The sequence below is a fragment of the Ascidia mentula genome, chromosome 3 (genome assembly GCF_947561715.1).
Source record: "Ascidia mentula chromosome 3, kaAscMent1.1, whole genome shotgun sequence".
Taxonomy (NCBI): Eukaryota; Metazoa; Chordata; class Ascidiacea; order Phlebobranchia; family Ascidiidae; genus Ascidia; species Ascidia mentula.
In genome coordinates this window covers 7,289,681-7,308,954 of record NC_138568.1, presented here as the reverse complement: position 1 = coordinate 7,308,954, position 19,274 = coordinate 7,289,681, and the positions used below count along the sequence as shown (strand labels likewise).

The following is a 19,274-nucleotide window of genomic DNA, read 5'->3' as shown; positions in this document are numbered from 1 at the left end:
AAACACATTGTATTTTGGCGTGCATAATGGGGAAGACCGCTTCTTCACTTTCGTCCGCGTTGAACGTATGCGCTTGTTGAAGGTACTTAGTTTGGTGTTAGGTTACACAAGTGAGAAGAAGCCTAATATGAAAGTGTAAATAATTTATACGTTCGTGGCTGCGAAAGTCCATGGACATTTCTTGTTTCTGGTTAGTTTGAAGACTCCTTGCATTAACAGTGAGTGGTTCAGTAACATAAGTACCTGATACATTCGGACTTGCATCCACTGTAAGGGCAATGTCGTTAAACTTGTGATAAGGCTTGAATGTTCTTTGGTGCCATCACTATAAACTCGTTGTGTCGTCATAAAGATCATTGTAACGCCCTGACCTAATTCAATGAGCAATAGTCAAATAGAATGGGTAATCGCGGTTTGTATGTCTAATTGCAGCTTACCAGCCTATAATCTTTGTTCGACACAGCATGAGCTGCTCCGTACAGAGCAGAATTCTCTCAGTGGCACGTCGAGCAGCCCAAGAATGCCATAAGAATGTGGGCGTAGTGTAGAAAATCAGCAGTGGAGTGATTAACTAGAGCTAAGATGTGGTTTGTAGCGGAAACTGCCCACAGATCGTACCAAAACCAAAGATAGAAACGGCGGAATATAGCAGTGAATTCGACAAGTGACATGTTGGATTTACGTGTAGTAAGGAACTGTTTATGAAATATCATCGGTGATGGTCGAATTATTTATTAGCATTGCTGCTTATGGGCCTGTTTCTCAATTACTACGTGACCGTTTAATCCGGTCAATGCTTTTTTACTGTAGTATTGTGATCTCCCAGTACGCCATTGACGTTTTGTTCTTCTTATAGATCGCATTGTAACGTAAATGCGTCAGCTGACAGTTTAAAAGGCAACTGCATGCCAATTTATGTTTGAAGTGTTAAGCTTTTGGAGGGCTTGCATCAGGTTAGTATGACTGCTTGTTTGTCAATTGTTTAATTAATAGGACACTGCAAACAAACACACTTTACCGCATGCTGTTTTCGTTACAAACAGTGTTGTATTGATCCAATGTGGCACACTTGCGTCCTAAATGTGGTTTAATGTGAAGTATGGCGGAACGATTCCAAAATTTTTTTCCCTTTGTTAAGGAATGTCGAACCATGCTATAATAAATGTCCAAGAGGATGGAGTAGTTAGAGGTGACGTCTCCCATTGGACACCCACCCAAGTGGCATCATGGCTACGTCAGTGCGGATATCAAGAATATGAGGTATAAGAACACACGACCTGACAAGTTTGTTTTTTACTTTTGCAGTAAGACAGAATTCTTGTATTTTACTTATTCCTTGTCTGTCTACTACTCACTAAAAATCCAATGCTCGGTATTATGAACTTCCAAGGTAGAAATGAGGTCATATGTTTGAAGATATACCAATGTCCAATTGTCCAATGACAAAAAAAGCAAACCTTCAATTGCTTGTTGCTTTCAACCTTATTCCCTTCTTCGCTCTAGTGTCTGACAATGACATGTGTGTCAAGCGCGTCCCTATCTGTGCCAAGTCAGTTCCATACCATTTTATTGCAGCTTGGCGCATTGAATGGTCAAATCGACGGCGAGCGACTGTTGGCCCTTACAGCGAGTAGCCTGAAAGAATCACCATTTCACGTTTTGGACAGCCACGAAGCGGAACACTTACACACTTGCATCGAGACGTTACGTAAAAGCCAGATGACGAAGTACATGAAAAAGCTGGAGCAAAACGTAAGTTGCCGTTGTACCGTCATGTACATTTTTTCAACAGCATTGCCTTAAACGTGCTCAATGCAATGATATTCCTAGTAGCCTGTGTCGTTTGTACTATCTTTAAAGAAAACCTGAACCGAAAAATCAAAAGATTAATGATAAGTGGTAGGCTATAAGCTTTGTCAGCCCATACGATCATCTCATTGCTTTCGATTTACACATATTAAAACGAAGATGTCAAGGCACAATAGACAGTGCCGGTTCAATGTCGCCTTTTAAACGGTTTATATCCACAGGGAGTGCGGAACGGTTACAGACATTCAGAATCAAAAGAGCACAAGGTCTCAAATGGAAGACTATCCAACGGCTACGCCCATTCGCCGCTCTCGCTGGAAAGCGGTGATCAGTACACCAGCATAAAAACACCCCTTTTGTCCGGTAAGTTGGTACCAGCGATTTCCCACCGAGTCCAGTTTCGTCGGCTCCATCAGTTTGCCGTTTAAACGTGGCTTTATTCGTTGGATTTACATAAAGAGGCGCAAGTTGTTCGGTACTGCGTTGCTCGAAATCCCCACCATTCAGCGATTTTGTTTATCGATGAAACAAAAACGAACGGTTTTATTTCAATGAATCAAAAACCTTTGTGTGAAAGGATACGCTATCCCAGCAATGAGAATCTTTTAACGTGTAAGAACCCGCTTTGTGAAATGGCGCGCCTGAGTAGGTCCGGTTTTGCATACAAGTTTGTCTATTCAGAGAAGTGTTTCGGAAAAATATTGAGGAAAAATTTACTTACATGTTGTGCTTGTCTAACGACGGTGTTAGTTGAGCAAAATAGTAAGAATACATGGCAACCCATGCCCAGCGCGCTCTGTTTATTAACTTTTTGACCGCACAGCAGACATGTCGTCATCGCAGTGATGTCATTCCTTTCTCTCTCCTGGTTCAACCCAAAATCGTTTGAACGTAGTGAACGGAACATAAATTTTTAATTTGGTCGCAAAAAAATGTGTCGTCGATCCTGTTGGTACCACGATCACGCCACACCTAACTGCTATATAGGTCCGGCGGAACGCCTTGTTAGTTCAGGTTTGGTAGTGATTTTATTGCATGTTTGTGTGTGAAGATAGGTTTATATCGCAGTATGACTGTAGGTTTGCTTAATATACTAAGTGCAAGGTTAATCGGGAGTTCATCGTTTTTGTGGGTATTCGAAGTTTTGCATAAGTATATACTTGTCGTTTCGACCGTGGAATTATGTAAATTTTACTCATTTGGCTAATGAGTTGCATATGGTTCTACCGGAATTATTAGGTACTGTCTGCATATCAGTTTAAAAGTAGTGTGCATCAGAGCGTAAATGGTAACTTTTTTTGTGCGCCAGTGATGTCATTGTTCTCTGTGTCACTGTGGATAAACTGGAAATCCAAATACAGCCAGGCGTCGTTAATCCGGACCGGTAGTTTTCACATAACGTTGGCTCTTGATAAATACCGTTATATTTGTTTAAGCCATCGTACACGTTGAATTTCTAATGATGCATATGTACGATATTCGGTGTTTTTACTACAACAAAACATAGTGCCAGGTGGTTCAAAAGCATGACGACCGTCGTTTTATTGATATTATGCAGCATTGCCAAGACACATTAAGCCAATTGGTTTTTCGTTTCCTAGTCAACTGCAGTTAGGTAAGGCTGATCGTATACGGCCAATCCAGGAAGTATCAATCAGAAAGCCAATTGCTCCAGACAAATCACACTGGGTTGAGCTTTTCTTGTAGCGCTTCCAATCATGTGCTGCTCAAGGCACCGACTTTCCTGCTCAGTCTGCTGCGAATTTGGTGAGATTGTGACGTCACAATGCTCTGACGAACCGCCCTCTGTGATTTTAGAGGAAAACCAAGTAGGTTCGTAGACCATTTTCACTCGGTTGCGTTGTTTTAACGCAGCTTCTTGATCCCCTAGACCACAATCTTGGTCACTGTGTTATTGATTGACAAATTCCACCTTCACCTGTTTTGTGTTCCGTTGAGATGGAGTATATATATAGTACGCTTCTGCTTCTGTGTGTGAAACCGCACGACCTGTTTGGAATTTAGACTCACGAAGGTTTATGTTTGGCAAAAATGTTTTTTGGTCCACGGACGGTTTGTTGTTGAGTCAAGCCAACTTTTTTCGAATCCTGTTGCTGAATAAATGTAGCGTTGTGAACTACTTTCGGCAAAACAACATGCACTTTTTTTACGTGAAAACTTTCAATTAAGTCGTGTCGAGACCATCCGTTGCCTTCTGGTAGTTTAAGAGAGCACACAGGTTCAGCACAATGCCATTGCGGTTTGAAACGACGTCAGATAAGTGCGCGACAATAGGATATGCCGCTGTTAGACTGTGATACTCCGCAGTGCTTCCTGCAATGAAAGACTGGCGGCCAAATAGTGTGGACGAGCCCAAGCTTTTTCCCGAAATAGTCCTTCATCAAAGGATGTTTCATGTACACACGCTTACGCTGTAATATATTCTATTGTATTAATGGGTGTTGTTTGGTGATAGTCATACCGACAATGCACTAAGCGGAACATGTCCATTAAAAACCAGTACAAATCGTTATTTTGTCCCCGTCTTGATAACTTATTCTGTTTATTTTTACCACATCGTTGCGGGTAGAGTCCAGATTGTGATGTCAGCCTTTGTAATTTATTTCGTCCGTAAATATGTCACGCTATATGTAGCAATTCAAACATATGAGTTGGAACTTGAGTATTGTACACTCTCTTCCTTCAGCACAAGACTCACTCCTTTGTCTTTCAATAGGCGATGATACTTCCGGCATTTCCCACGCTTCCAATGAACAATTCCCAGCTGAGAAGCTAAAAACGCTTGTGGGCCTCGCGTACATGATGTTTGGTAAGTGTGTGCTCGGTTTATCAGCTTTCTACACTGGCAAGGTAACGTTTCCACTGTTGGGGAATCGCACTCGTTGTGAAGCACTGAAACTGTTGGCAAATATGGATGTATTTAAAGCATAGTTCACTGATCCAATACATCCATCATTGAACCAAACAAAGTTTCTTATTAAACATTGATAAACGCATGCAAGCAATACTATTTGTTACAAGGTCATAAATCAAAGTACAGAGAAAAGTCGTGACTAATGTTGACGCTTCCGTCTGTTAACACCAAGTGAATTTAAGTGTTAAAACCAACTCGCCATAAACTCCAGAGGCATTTTCAAACCCGGAAAATGGTACGCCAGACGAATAAAACGTTCACGTTACTAAGTTTAAGGTGAAGGAGCGCTTTACGTCCGGTCTGATCTTATCCCACACAAAACATACACACAGTGCGAGGTGTCTCACATCCTTAATACGGTAGAGATACATTTGTGAAGTAGTGCAAAGTGCTAAATTCGCCTTAGTGGATGGAAAGGCCGCTTCAAATTGTTCAGTCCTTTTCCATCGGCCGCCAGCTAAAGGTGTAACGCTGTAGTGAATGTTTCCTGATGGTCAAAACGCGACCCAGTTTTAAAAATTGTTGCATGACGCGACCATCGTCATTGGGCGACTTCCCTCATTTCTAGCTATTTAAAATGAAATAGCTACATCTAAGCATTTTTGATCGTCGAGACTTCTTCCTGGTGCGTGACCTAATCACACATTCCGAGGTTTGCTAAATAACAAGTAACGACATGTGAACACTACATGCATGGAATACGAGCCTTGGTAAACGTACGTGCGTATACAGATAGCGTATGTCGTTTCAATCATCAAAAATCAACCGTGACAAACAAAAAACAAAAGTTTTTTGTATCCATGTCGGATTGCATTCGAGTTGTAAGCTATCACCCAAACCTTTGCATGCGGATTTACACCAAATATCTGCTTTCAAAAGGGCGATCGCGCCAGTTTAATTTGTTGGTACGGAAGCTACTAAATTTCCTGCTTTGACTAATAGGGTATCGTGTTGCATTTCTACACATTTGAAACCTGCTTGTGCAAATATGGTGTCTGCCCTTTGGCTTAAACATCCCCTTAACGTAACAATCACCCAGCGCTGTCACATATTTTTGCATAGCCAATACACATGACATTTAAGATTATGGAGCAACAAGGTAACCACGTACATTCCATTGCAGGTTTTGTCGTATCCGTGCTAATGCTGCAAGTAGTTCACGACCGCGTTCCCGACATGACTGAAGAACCTCCCTTACGTGACGTTTTCTTCGATATCGTCCCACGGCGGGTCGAAGGGGCGTTCAGCGTGTGTGAAAGCATAGGAATGCTGCTCACAGTCATTGTAGCCCTGCTATCTGTATTCCACAAGCACAGGTAATGTTAGTTTAATTTAAGCACAGTGTCTACCAACAGTGGCCCACAACGCAGTTTTCGCGTTGCCCACGGAGATAGGTTTCAAACAAATATCAAGTTATAATCAGATAAAAAGATTTTTCTGTTAAAACGAAATCGCTGATTTTATTCGACGTGTAGATTGTCATGCAACAAGTCGGCATTCTGCGACCGAAACTTGTAAACAATTAGAGATAGATTTAAACTTGACTTGTCACAAATGCGGTGAATCTTTTCAAAATGCGTCGCTGTAGAAACAGTTCCACCACTACATTAAATGAATGGAAACTTGTTGGATGTATAGATTTCGGGTAAAGTGCTAATAAATGTATTTTGGATAAGGTAAACAATGGTCGTGGTATATAACCAGCATTTTTGCAACCTTACATGACTGGTTACGTCCGCAAAGTACAATTGAATGGATGAAATGTATATTTAATCTTGTAAATATATACTGGAGTACTATTGAATGTTCAGCTTCTAAAAGCGACTGGGAGTACAATTGCGCCCTAATAAAACATGTTGGTACAAGTTCATACTTTACAGCTACAGGAGCAGCACTTACATCGTGCATTGTAATGTTACTGCGCTTACCAGCTAACAGCTATGCGATTGTTAGCATGGTAACGCATTTGACGTCTAACCGCACGTAATTCAAGCTTGTCAAATTTCGACAGAGCGAAACTGCGTTACGCCTATTGGTAATAAACCATATTCGAATCGTTGGGGCGAAACGAACGCCCACTCCAAAGATAACACGGCACGACCAACGAAAAGGCCTAAAATACCTGCGACGCGAAAAGTGTGCAATACATCTTTCCTTGTGGGTTCTCCGAGACGTGCTTTTTGGAAAATGTAAATCTGCTCGCACATTCGCACCTTCCCTATTGTCCGAAACACCAGTGACTTGATCAAAATCTAAGCGTATTGATTTTGCGCCTAACGATTGCGGCATATATAAATGGCGATCGTGGACATTACAGCATCGTCGTAAAGCTTTAATAAAAAAAGTTGTCTTTTTTCTCATGTCGCTTGTGTCGTGGTTGTTCACAGCCAATTGCAAAGCCAAAAAACAATTAGGTCAACTGGTCTAGCCCATCGCTGTGGAGTTTCCACTGCACCGAGCCAGTCTTTTCAAATTGAAATTTAATGACAACACAAACGTGGGCCGTTAACTTTGTTATTTACATTCAACGCAACGCACACCTATGCCCCACGAATTAACTTGGAAGCCGAGTTTGGAACACAACCAAAGTCCAACAACCTGCACGCCCCGCACGGCTGCAGTCTTTGCCCACGATTTATCGACTTTTACAGAAAGTTATTGCATTGCGGGGTATGATTTAAATACGCAATGGATCAATCGGCCGTAAGCTGTGTAGACAGGCTTTCACAAACGCGGACCTTGCTGTTCTGCTAGAACAGTCTTGGCGTACATAGATTTGTCTTAACCCTTTGATAAACTATAGTGACTTCCTGATACGTAGGTTCCGATCATGTGACTATCCTTACCTCTCATTTCAACACGTATTAGGTTATTGTCATGTAGAACATGGCTTCTTTAAACCGTGTGTCGCGACCGCATTTTTTGTCGCCAAATGTAATTTTAGGATCGCGATACAAATTGACTTTTGTAAGGAAAATGTCATATTTTCAGTTGTAGTTGTTTACTAGGGGTCGCACAAGAAATTGTTTTTAATGGGGTCGCATACAAATTTCACGTTTGAAATACAGTCGCAAAACAAAGGCGTGAGAAGCTCTGGTGCTGTTGGCCTATGCGCGGTCACCAGATTTAATATTGCTGTCGTGTGCACCTATACCGACCAGCCATCGGTCTTGCAGCTAAAACATCTATATGTAGGCCTGTACGAAAACTTGGTGTGTCGTATGTACTCGCATTTTCCTGTAACGTCGTAAGAAACTGGAAAACTTCCCCCGTGGTTGAAAGTTTATCAACATTTGCCGCATAATGAAAGATTAAGAGGAAATCCTGGGAATACCTTTCTTTTGATACCCTTAGTTCTGAGATATGTTAACTAACGTAGAAATGTTATATGTTGACACTGCGTTAACGTTGTGCATCATCTCAATCTCTCTGCATACAGGTTCATTATCGCCAGACGAATCTTTTTCATTCTCGGCACCTTGTATATTTATCGATCCTGCACCATATACGTCACAACTCTACCGGTGCCTGGTCTCCATTTCAAGTGCGCTCCAAAGGTAATGCATTCCCTATATTATGACGTTTTTGGCAGGACAGGTATATGCCTTTAAAGAAGCAGAGATATGTCATGATTTGTGAAGAGTCGTTTTGTCATTGTTGGATGTAAGTCTTTGTGTTTGTAAGAAAAGTAGTTTCTTACATAACACCAAACAATGAACTCTAATCTATGGTCAAAATCTGGGCTGTAATGCCTGTGTATGCCAAGTAAACGCTTCAACACCTCGCGTTTTTCAAGGAACTTGGGCAGTCAACCATGCAGTTTCGAAAATTCGTGGTTGGAGGGATAAAAATAAAAAAAGAGACAATACTCTGTTGGTGATTTCCAGTGTCGTTACGACCTCAAATCAAATAAGGCAATTTCATTGGAGCTTGAGGACAAAGGCCTTGTCTACTTCTAAAGTTTGATCGCTTTTATTCAACGGTTGTTAATGGATACTTCATTCGACGGCGCCGGTTTCAAAAGACCCCGACACAGCCACCTTCTGTAAAAAGCAGCTGCCATTTGTTCTTTGACTTCACGTTTGAATACACGTCGTAGTTGCTCAGACCCTCTCATAGACAGCTATACAAACAATGGCTTGCAAGCAGTTCGTTTTGGGTTTTATCAATGTGTTGGCCTTGATATTGGCCTTTACTTAAGCCTCTTGGACTGTCAAGTTGGTTTTAAATATATTTCATTGTTAAATTTACGGTCAATTTATCTAGTTACGCGTGATTATAGTGGATTTAACTCTTCAAACACGACGATAAACTGGGTTTTATATGCGTCGTCATTCCCTTTGCGCACGAATTTACGATTTTTTCGCAAAATCGTAAACCGCCGTTGACGTACATTTCCAAGCTCTCCAGTCTAATTTCAGCCATCTGTGACCACGTGTTTCATCACCCGAAATGTGGCGGACGTTGCGAAAACTCTCAATAACGATAAACACTCATATGGGTCATCCTTTCCTCCGATTGGTTCGACTCATTCGTCGTGGTCGACTTTGACCCGTGACGACGTCATACCCGTTAAACACGTTTGCTTCGAAATGACTTTGGCGTTTCTTTGGATGGTTGTTTGAGTATGGCAGAGGTACGAAAAAGGCCAACATTTACCGTTGTTTGAGGCAAAACATATTAAAAACACGAACGCCTGTGTCTAAAATACCTTGTAAATGACTAAAAATGGACGCCTTGTTACGAATAAGGTCAAGTCTTAAAACAACACAAGAAATCGTGCGGTTGACAATTTCACTGGAAAGAGTAGAAACTCACGTTACCAGCGATGGCATTCTTTCTGTGGTTGCAACGCAATTCCTTCACAAGACATGTTTAACCGGCTGTGCGTTGTTCCACAGTCCCACGGCAGCATATCTGTGATGTTGACGAGAGCGGCCGGACTCCTTTTCGGGGGAGGTCTCAGTGTCACTGGTTCACACCACCTTTGTGGAGATTATCTGTTCAGTGGCCATACCATCATCCTCGTCGTGTCATACCTCACTATCCACGAATGTAAGTACGCTTTTGTTGTTACTTGGACATAATATTTGACCGGATAGGGCCAGGGCGTTAATTTTTTATTGCGTGTCGAACATGGAGAGAAAAGTTATCGTGGGCATCGAACAGGAAAAATATCGTATTCTGGTAACTAACACATGAGAACGGCCTGGCGTAGTTTTCAATCCAAACATTGCATGTCTTTTAGCATTAGATTGAACGAAAAATGGTACTAGTTTCGTAACAGGGCATTTGTTCGGTAACAATGCCACGTGTTCGGTAACAATGCTCCATCTCTGGAAACAATGGTCAGTTTAAGCACAACGCGGTTTTTCGCTGAACTTTAAAAAAAGTGCTGGTGTTACAACAAAAAAATAATTTTTTGACAAAAATGTAATTTTGATTGCGTTTGTTTGGAGCTATCTAAACAGAATAAAATATTTCACAAAAGGGTAGATTACTTACAACCCCTACATACGCCTAAGCTTTTCACGAAAAATAGAAGCTTTCCTGCATGCTTTTATTTTTTTGGAAACGTAACATAGTATCTCAACGATAATGGAATTAAGCTTTTAACGCTGAGTAACCAAACAGTTTAATGCTGTTGTTTGATAATGACTGAAAATAAAAATTTCTCCCAAAATCATTGCGGTTTGCAATTCCGACTTACAAGCACCAACGTCTTCGTACGTGGGTTTTTTTTCACTAAAAAAATTCTGTTAAATGACCTAAAAGCCAGCAAAAATTTTGGACATTGTCAATTCATTTTGGTCATTTACGATATAATGTTTTCGACCGTCGTCCGCTTGAAAACGATTCGCCGAGAATTATAAAAACGACGTCCGGGGCAACACAAAGGGCATTTTCGCCTAGCCATGAGACGCTCGAATAATCTACCAGTCAATTTCCTTTAGGACATTGCGTCCGAAACGGCTTTTATTTTTTGTGACATTTCCAAAAAAAAATAGGTTAATGACAGACAAATAACACAAAAAAACACCCAGCTTCTAACTACTTCTGCCACCAGCTTCTACAGCAGAAATTTACAACTAAATGTCAATAGGAAAATCGTTGGCGCCCAATCTTTGGAAGTAGGAAAATGCTGCAGGATTTGCGTGACTGATATGGCTTAATAAATTCACAAAAAATTATTATTGTGTAAAAGAATATACAGTAGTAGTTCAATTTATGGAGTTTGGTTACAATAGAGTTGGTGTGTTCGTGATACTGTATACCGTATAACTTAACGTTTCTTTATTGATTGAGCCACTGTATAACTTAACGTTTTTCACGCCGCTCGTGTCGAACGCTTAGAATGCCTAAAAAAACAAAAATCAAGGCCCTGGTTACGAATACAACCATAGCCTACAGGTAAAAAGATTTTGATCTATATGGTTTCCACGTGTATACCATAGGACCCGTCATAAACTCAGTTTGTCCATCAAAATAGTTATATAGGGTACTTTCCAGTGTTAAATACGGCCTATAAACTGAAAAAAAAGCGTTTTTAACCCCTGACACTGTACTTGTTTTTTGGCCGATAAAACGTAATGTACATCTTTATTACGTCACAGACACGCCGAGGCGCTGGTGGTGGTTGCATTGGGCTTGCTGGCTGCTCTCAGCTACCGGAATAGTTTGCATCTTGTTGGCCCATGATCACTATACGGTGGACGTGGTTGTGGCTTACTTGCTAACAACGCGAATTTTTTGGACCTACCATTCCATGTGCAACATAGCGGTAAGTGTTCGTTGTTGTGGTTTAGTTACACTGTCATGTAACTTTTCTGATAAAAACCACATGCGCATTAGCCATATACCACTATTGGGAGCATAACTGCTTTGTATAAATTTGTAAAATATGGGAGGAAAATGCAGTTGTTACCGTAATTTGTGTCAATTTTTAAGTGTTGATATTCTGTAGGCGTTGAAGGAAGAAACGAACACAAACATGCTTTCTCGAGCCTGGTGGTTCCCCATTTTTCGCTATCTCGAAGGCAACGTTAGCGCGTCCGGTGTTCCCCGCCAATTCGAATGGCCCCTTCCGTGGCCCCGCAAACTGCGCAACAGCGCCATCTCTGGTCGGCGGTCACCTATCAAAGGCGTATGACCTGGAATGAACTATGGAAAGCCGATCGATGCCACAAACTTAAGGCTGTTGCTCCCAATACGACATTGACGTTCTATTGCGACGCTCAGGGGTTTGCTCTAGAGTAACCCCGACGCGGTTCACTACAGGTCAAAATCCCAGTCCTGTTACACTCACTGAATTCATCGATCTCGTGCGCGTCCAATTATTGCTTTTGCTTGTCCCGGCAGGAAAAGACTTCATTTTCAATGTGAATTGGCTTTTCAATGTGAATTGACCTCGTTAAAGTTGTTCGAAGACGCACGAAAAAACGGTCATTAAATCGTTTGACGACCTTCCGCTACTGTGATAACTTGAAAATGGCCGTTTATTCGCGTTTTATCGTTTTTACCTGTGACTTAGCCCTTTTAGCGTTTGTAATTTGTCTTAGTTTAGTTATGTTGTTGCTGGCTGCCAATATGTAGGGAACGAAGTTATTTATTTTAGAACCAAGCTTTCCGCGTGGGCGTTGGTCATTCTTTCCGAATACTGTTGTGTTTGTCCTGATTCTGCGGCCAACGTCAGCAAAAAATTATTCCTTCCATGGTTTTGCCCAGCAAAACTTCCGTGTGGATGTGTATTCTGAAAATGACTTTACGCCGATAGCAGTATTTCTTCGACAATGCTGTTTCGACAAAAGGATTCAGTGTTAATGTGGTTTCCACCAAAATACCCGTGCTCTACTCGCAATTGTAACCTACACGTAATACTGTTCGCAAAAAAACCAGTTGCTCTATCGCCTCCAAGCGGAAACAAAATTCACTGGCTAGTCCGTAAGAGGGCGGTATTGCTGGTTTGCAAAATTAGGTTAATGGTGCACCTGCATCAGTCTTATGTTCTTTGTGTGTTGAGTGCCGTTTTTCATTCGCATTTTTCTGTATATAAATCCTAATGGCTGTGGCATTTTATTTCGCAAACAAAGGTCTACCAATTTTGTTTATGTGCGTCTTTGTGGTCTGCCTTTTGATCCCCAGGATCTGTATGCTATCCCCAAGATCTGTATGCTATAAACCGATGTTGTAATGCAAGGGTCGGCAAAGTTTACCCACGTACCAGAGGGCTAAAGTCAAACTCTGCTATGGTCTAAGCAGGCCCACTATTTTCCCACAGACAATTCTGTTCCATTCACTATAGTCTTCTTATTAAACCTTGTGGATTCAGGGCATTATATTGAAATTATCTTATAATTATTCACCATAATATATTACACTCGTCGGACCACACAGTTTCTGCAATTAGTAAAGCGGCTGCGGGCAGGATGATTTTCTGTAGGTTGACGACTCAGCAAACCAAGAAGATGTTTACTTACTACTAAATAAAACATTTAATTACAAAATGGCTTTAACGGAACACACGGAACTTAACATAAGAACGACTGGCAAAAGAATATGATTGTGCTGCAAGATTATATTTTATGGAAATTTGAACATGGTGGATTGTGTTACCAAGTTTGAGGGGTTGACGTCTCCCAGCCCTGTTATTTCACACAACTTATCCAACATTGATCGAGCTAAAATACCTAAAAAACAAAGCTATTTGTAACAAAAAGGGACACAATTAGTTTTAGGACGTTCACTCCAAAAGTAAGGACGATTCTTAGAAATCTAGAAAAATATACATAGGTATAGCAGCACTGGAAATAATTGATACAGTGAACACAAAAACCGCTATCTAAGATGGATGTGAAAATACAGTTCAACCAGTCGTTAGAAAACATTACCTACACTGCAAATGCACGCAAAGCTGTTGGCAAATGTTGTCTATCTGAGATTAATTAACGCTACTGATGGCAATGTTTCAACAGTAAATATTGTACTTTCTTACGAAAACGCCTTGTCACAGAAGCGTAACAGTTTTCAAATGTGTGACGTAATACTGGCCATTATGTCAACAGTGCGGTTCACCGCTTGTTTAAGCCCTGTCAAAGCCAGTCGCCTAACAGACTGCCTGGAACAGTCGTTTCAATGAATGTTTTGTTTGCCGGTCATTAATGTTTAACGCTAGTGCCGTGGACTACAGAAAGATTATGTAAGTATCAGGAACGCTCTATATGTGGGTAATGGGTGGCAGCTTATCTAAAGAGTGGCTTCCCTTCAGCTGATGCTTTTCGATCGCGCGGTGGTTGCTGATATGAGCTGTTCGCCGTATCATTTCCTGCTGGCAGCTCATGCATATCACGTTCGCAGTGGGACAGAATTAAGCGAGTTTTCAACTGGGTTATGCATATTAGGTACGTTTTAGGTTGATATCGTTTCGAGAGGATTTTAAAGGACCGTAATATTTGCTGATTACGACAGGCTGGTGCTTATTGCGTATATTGATTACTGAACGAACAGCCATCAATCGATGATTGTTTTGTATATCGCAACATACTGCCACATAGCCATGTGCAAAAGAACGGAAGCTATGGATAGGACTTATAACGTAAGCCAGCAACTTAGGCAAGGTGTGAAAAATGAGCCAGCTGCTGTATTGGTGTTAAAACGAAAAATGGGGTTGAAAATTTGTTCGAATTTAAGTCAGTCGGGCAAGGTTGACTGGAGCTAGAGGGTGCTGAATTCGTCAGTAATGTAATTAGCTTTGTGACAAGTAACGTTTCGGGATATGAACTTATTAGTATGAATGAGGACCGACCTTGGCGTTTGCGCTATTATTAATAAATCATTAGATTGCTACAGCAGTCCCTAAGGTCTTAGCATTCCTAAACGTTCGTATAGGCAACATGCAAAACTTTAAAAAAAACGTTAGTAGCAATGGATTGTACGGTTTGGTTAACATAGGTTTAGCCGTATTCCAGCGTATAGTCGCATGGGTAATCACGCTTGGCCTGGCTAGAAAAGAGAACCTTTGCCTAGTCACGCCGTCGGAAAATTTCCGCTCAAATACGTGGGTGTCTGTTGGCTGATCGTTGGAAATAGTGTTTGCTCATTCATGGCGTTCTCGTAAAAATTGTGACACAGACCGAAAACAAGTCACATGGCGGCGTAGGTTTCATCGCATGAACGATAAATAGATGACGGCGAAAAGCTGCGTTTCACCTTGCATGGCGCCAAGGTCAGCTAGACTGAAGCAAGCAGTGTGTTATTTTTGGTAGTGTTTGTCAGTAGCAATCCACTGATGAACGTGTTTGGTTTTTGAGCAACGTTGCTTATGTCAAGTTCAACTGACAACTGGCGTTTGGTGAGCTGAACTGATTTTAGGCTACTTGGTTCTAATGTATTACAATGTACTGTGATTTTTACAGCACACTAAAACGCCACAACAAACGTTAACTCGAGAAACAGCTAGGCTTTACCCTGTATGTGATATGTTTAGCAAAACTAAAAGTAGTTAAATAGGTGGTTGTTCTGCTCCAGCAGCAAGAAAACGTGCAATGATGCGCTTGAAAAGGTTTCCACAAAAACCTAATGTCTGCGGTTGGTATTTTTGGAAGCCATGGGTTTTACGCCATAAAGCAGACCTACTTTCACGCGGATCAAAAAAACTGGCTCAACACCTATTGACGTATACATCAAAATGACATGAAATAAAGCATCGTTCAAGTAGTGTTTTAGTATTTGGAGAACCTTTACAATATGTGAAATCCTCGACGACTGTACTAGTACGCCAGATCGAAAATCAATGTCACGCCGGTTTTACAATTAAAGTCCAGCTTGCAAAATCGATATACCAAGCGCTGGCCATGAGCTGTGAAACCCACCCCGTTGACCTTATTACCTGTCGCATTCTGCAGGTTTGGGAAGGCTGTTGCACAAATGCTTCTGTTTTTAACAGTTAGATTGGCCATGTGACATAGTTTAATAAAATTTAGCACGGAATATGGAATTTAATCTTTGGATTGTCGCTGTGACATTGGCTTGGACCCACAATGCACTTTTCACCAGTGGCAATGTGGCGCCGAGTCACGGGACTACTCCGTCACTTCCGTTTTTCACAATCTATGGAAGAGACTTTCTAAACACTCAAGTTTCTAGGACATGCTTGCTCGCCAGAATGGAAGCCTCGATATCTTTAACCTACAGGTTAGTATACATTGTTGATAATCGTATCGTCGTTAACTTGAGAGGAAATCAAATAAAACACGCTGCAATATATATAATATGTAAAGGTTTATTGTATGCTTTATGCATTATGGTAGAACGCATACGTCACAAATACATTGATAATTTGTTTTGAAAAGCTGCAGGCTGGGTGTGTACACGCCTGTAAGGTCTCATCAGTGCAGCTGTTGACAGTGGCACTGTGCTAGCTTTTACACTAGCGGACACACTTGTCAATGTGTTTTGGCATTTCCTTCTGTTGGTGAATTGTGTGTGCACAAACTTGTTGAGTGATAAACCATATACTCCTTGCTGCACTTATACGGTACGTGTCTTGGTGAACATCCGCCACACACACTGACGTGCAGTAAACAACGTTGATTAATGGACGTTCTCGTTGTGCCATTTAGTATCTGTGTTGTAATTCGTTTCACCGTCGCTTTGTCTTAACCACTTACGACGAAACATAAATAACGCCTGATTGTGTTTCGCTGTTCTTTAAACTCTCCAAAGGCACTGTTGTTGTCCAATGCCAGTGATAAACAGGAAGTCGGATAACAATCAACCAAAGCCTTAACCTTTCCAAAACTTTCAGTACTGGGACACACACGGTGCAGTTGGTGGTGCCAGAGAGCGCATCAACCGTGGGAAGTTTCTGTGACAACAACTTTCAATCTTTGCTGAAATTGCACTTTTCCGGGGTCACCATGTGGATGTACATGAACAGGACGCACGCAACTGCCGCGACCGCCCAAAACCAGTATTGCCTGAGGTTGGTAATTTGAAGCTCTGTTTTGTGTGACATGGACCATTGCGTTTGCTCAAATATACTGTTTCAATGTACAATAAATATGAAACTACTACGTGCTGTTTTGGAATATACTGTATTTCAAAGCGTAATTTTAGCTTAAATCGATAAAGAATTCAAAGAAGTCACGTTGAAGCCATTATTTCGTCAACTTTCACTTACAGGTGCGACACGGGTAACTGGAAAATCAGCAACATCACCATAGAAATCGCCAACGTCACAGCGTCCTTTCACGCAGCCACCGGAGTACATCTTCCACCTACAAAAATCGTGGCCTCGACGAAAGTCATGCCACAGTCGTCGGGTCCTTTGCATAACGGCGGAGTCAGCGTTCAACGATCCTACCGGTGCAACACAACAGTCGTGAACGTCCCGCTGGTCATATCTACCAGTTTCGACTACCACTCAAACGGGTCAACCTTGCCATTGTGGAGCAGTACACTGGTGTTTAAAAGCTTGGAATTGGAACCATTTTTGGTTACAGAGCCATTACACACTGGCGCCGCGCCCACGTTTAAGGACCCGCTTCTTTGCACGTAAGAATTTTTTGTTATCTTTTTATATCCTTTCCATAAAAAGGCTGCTGCATTTATCTGGTTTATTGTAATCACATCTTGAGCAAACAAGCGTATATGGTGTATGTATCTTATGTAAATACCCTATTAACATTGTCAGTGCGCCAACACATTAAAACCAGAGGTTTACATCAGATCGCATGAAATTTAACTTGGTCTGTTAGTAACTGTTTTGTCTCTATTACATCTTCATTAATATCATAATATACCACTTGGTCTGTATAGCATAATATTTGGACTTAAACGCGATAACGATTACGTGATACTTTTTTTTATATAAGTTTAAATCTTTCATATTGGTTAAAGTATTTAACGCGCATGTGTCGCTATCAGCCTAAAAAAAACACATCCTAACATGTGGAAAGTAACTTTCTTTTAAAATCTCATACTCAATTCGTCAAAAGTGTTTTTGTTGCGCAGCGAAGTCACCATTTTCCACGTGTTGGTTATCCTTCTCCCCATCATTTACTTCACCATCTTTGTGGTGGTTTGCCGCGTCCGAGAAAAATACGGGTGTCCTCCGGACTTCAAGAAGGGAACCGAGAAGAAGGAGCTTCTTGTAAACGAGGAGACATGCAAACAACCTTTCTCATCCTCATCTGCTCCTCCAGGACCCCAAGGCAAAAAGAACATCCTTATCACCGTAACGGACCCCGATAACACCCATTCCAGTGCTGTGTAACTCCAATTAATCTGCATGAGTCTTTGGAGGGTTTGTTCAATTTCAGGACAAACTTTTTGATCTCGATCGAGTCGCGTTTTTTGAAGTTGATCGAGCGTGCGATTTGTCGACTAACCATGACTTTGCACTTTACCAGTCGCGACGGTATTGCTAAATGCCCTCTTAATGAAAAAGCTAGTATTGGTTTAGTTGGCGAGACGTACGTCGAAGCTCGTTTTTGAAAATTTTTATGAAACAGTTCGTAAAATTAGTATTAAACTACATTGGGTTTTTGCTATGCAACACCACACAATCATTTCCTAAACATGTTTGTGATATTCTGAGATTCACTGCGACAGTTTTTCGTTCTCCGAATATTTGCGGCATTTAACTGAGGAAATATGCGCTCCACAGACGTGTGTAAAACATAGCTTACGTTCCATGCACAACGTATGATTCCCCTGTCCAAGAGCACTAACTTCATGCGAGATACAATAAGCGATTAATAGTTGCAGCACAAGAAACTCCCATTGTCGGCCTAATTGTTTTTTATTTAATTTTAATCTTTTTGCAGTTTTATGTTTACCAACAGTTTGATTTATGTTAATTGGCTTGTGCTGTAATTTACTTCAAGCAACTCGCCTAAGATTTTAGCAATGTGGGATTTCTCGTTAGCGCCTTGTAACTTTTGATGCTTGTTTTGCTTTAAACTGTAAGCATTGTGACGTAATAATGGTCACATAACACCTTATCTTTTTCGGGCTTGGTAACTTTACTCAAGGTAAACCTTGACGAAATGCTTCAATCATACTTTGGCTTACTGAAATGCACTTCAACCCATACGATAAAGGGGTATTAGAGAAGTAGCCACTTTAGCAATTAGAAAATATAACACTGCGAATTCTCTGTACCTTCACTGTTTATTGCTAAGTATTACTTGTGTTCCACAATCTGTTTTACGTTTTTTGAACTTAAACCTGTTGCAGGATTCCGCTATATTTCGTGTTGCAGAATTCCGCTAAATTTTCGTGTTGCAGAATTCTGCTTCGTCTTCGGTACAGTTTTTTGAAACCATTAATATGGTGACTATAATAACAACTTTAAACCATAGCTCTGTGTGGAAAAACGCCCATGTGTTGGAGGCAGTATACCGAATCAATGTATTTCTATGCACTTTTAATGATGTTGATTTCTGCTCTGGCAATGCTGTCTTTGCTTTTCTGTACCCAACGGCCAGGATCCAATAAACAAAAGACTAAGACCTGGCGTATTTGTGCT

At 41.1% G+C, this 19,274-nt stretch overlaps 2 protein-coding genes across 2 annotated transcripts; both read left to right on the top strand.

Moving 5' to 3' along the window:
- Positions 1-854: 854 nt before the first annotated feature.
- On the top strand, positions 855-12,842 carry LOC145894178 (phosphatidylcholine:ceramide cholinephosphotransferase 2-like). Its single transcript, XM_082982669.1, has 10 exons — positions 855-953; positions 1,139-1,260; positions 1,576-1,752; positions 2,031-2,172; positions 4,547-4,639; positions 5,868-6,060; positions 8,184-8,301; positions 9,646-9,799; positions 11,359-11,525; positions 11,709-12,842. The coding sequence occupies exons 2-10, from the start codon at positions 1,141-1,143 to the stop codon at positions 11,892-11,894; spliced, it is 1,350 nt and encodes a 449-aa protein (XP_082838795.1). The 5' UTR covers positions 855-953; positions 1,139-1,140; the 3' UTR covers positions 11,895-12,842.
- Positions 12,843-15,649: 2,807 nt separating this feature from the next.
- On the top strand, positions 15,650-19,250 carry LOC145894742 (uncharacterized). The gene is made up of 4 exons (XM_082983389.1): positions 15,650-15,934; positions 16,548-16,724; positions 16,925-17,296; positions 17,756-19,250. Exons 1-4 carry the CDS (start codon positions 15,732-15,734, stop codon positions 18,015-18,017), a joined length of 1,014 nt encoding a protein of 337 aa, XP_082839515.1. The 5' UTR covers positions 15,650-15,731; the 3' UTR covers positions 18,018-19,250.
- The last annotated feature ends 24 nt before the right edge of the window (positions 19,251-19,274 follow it).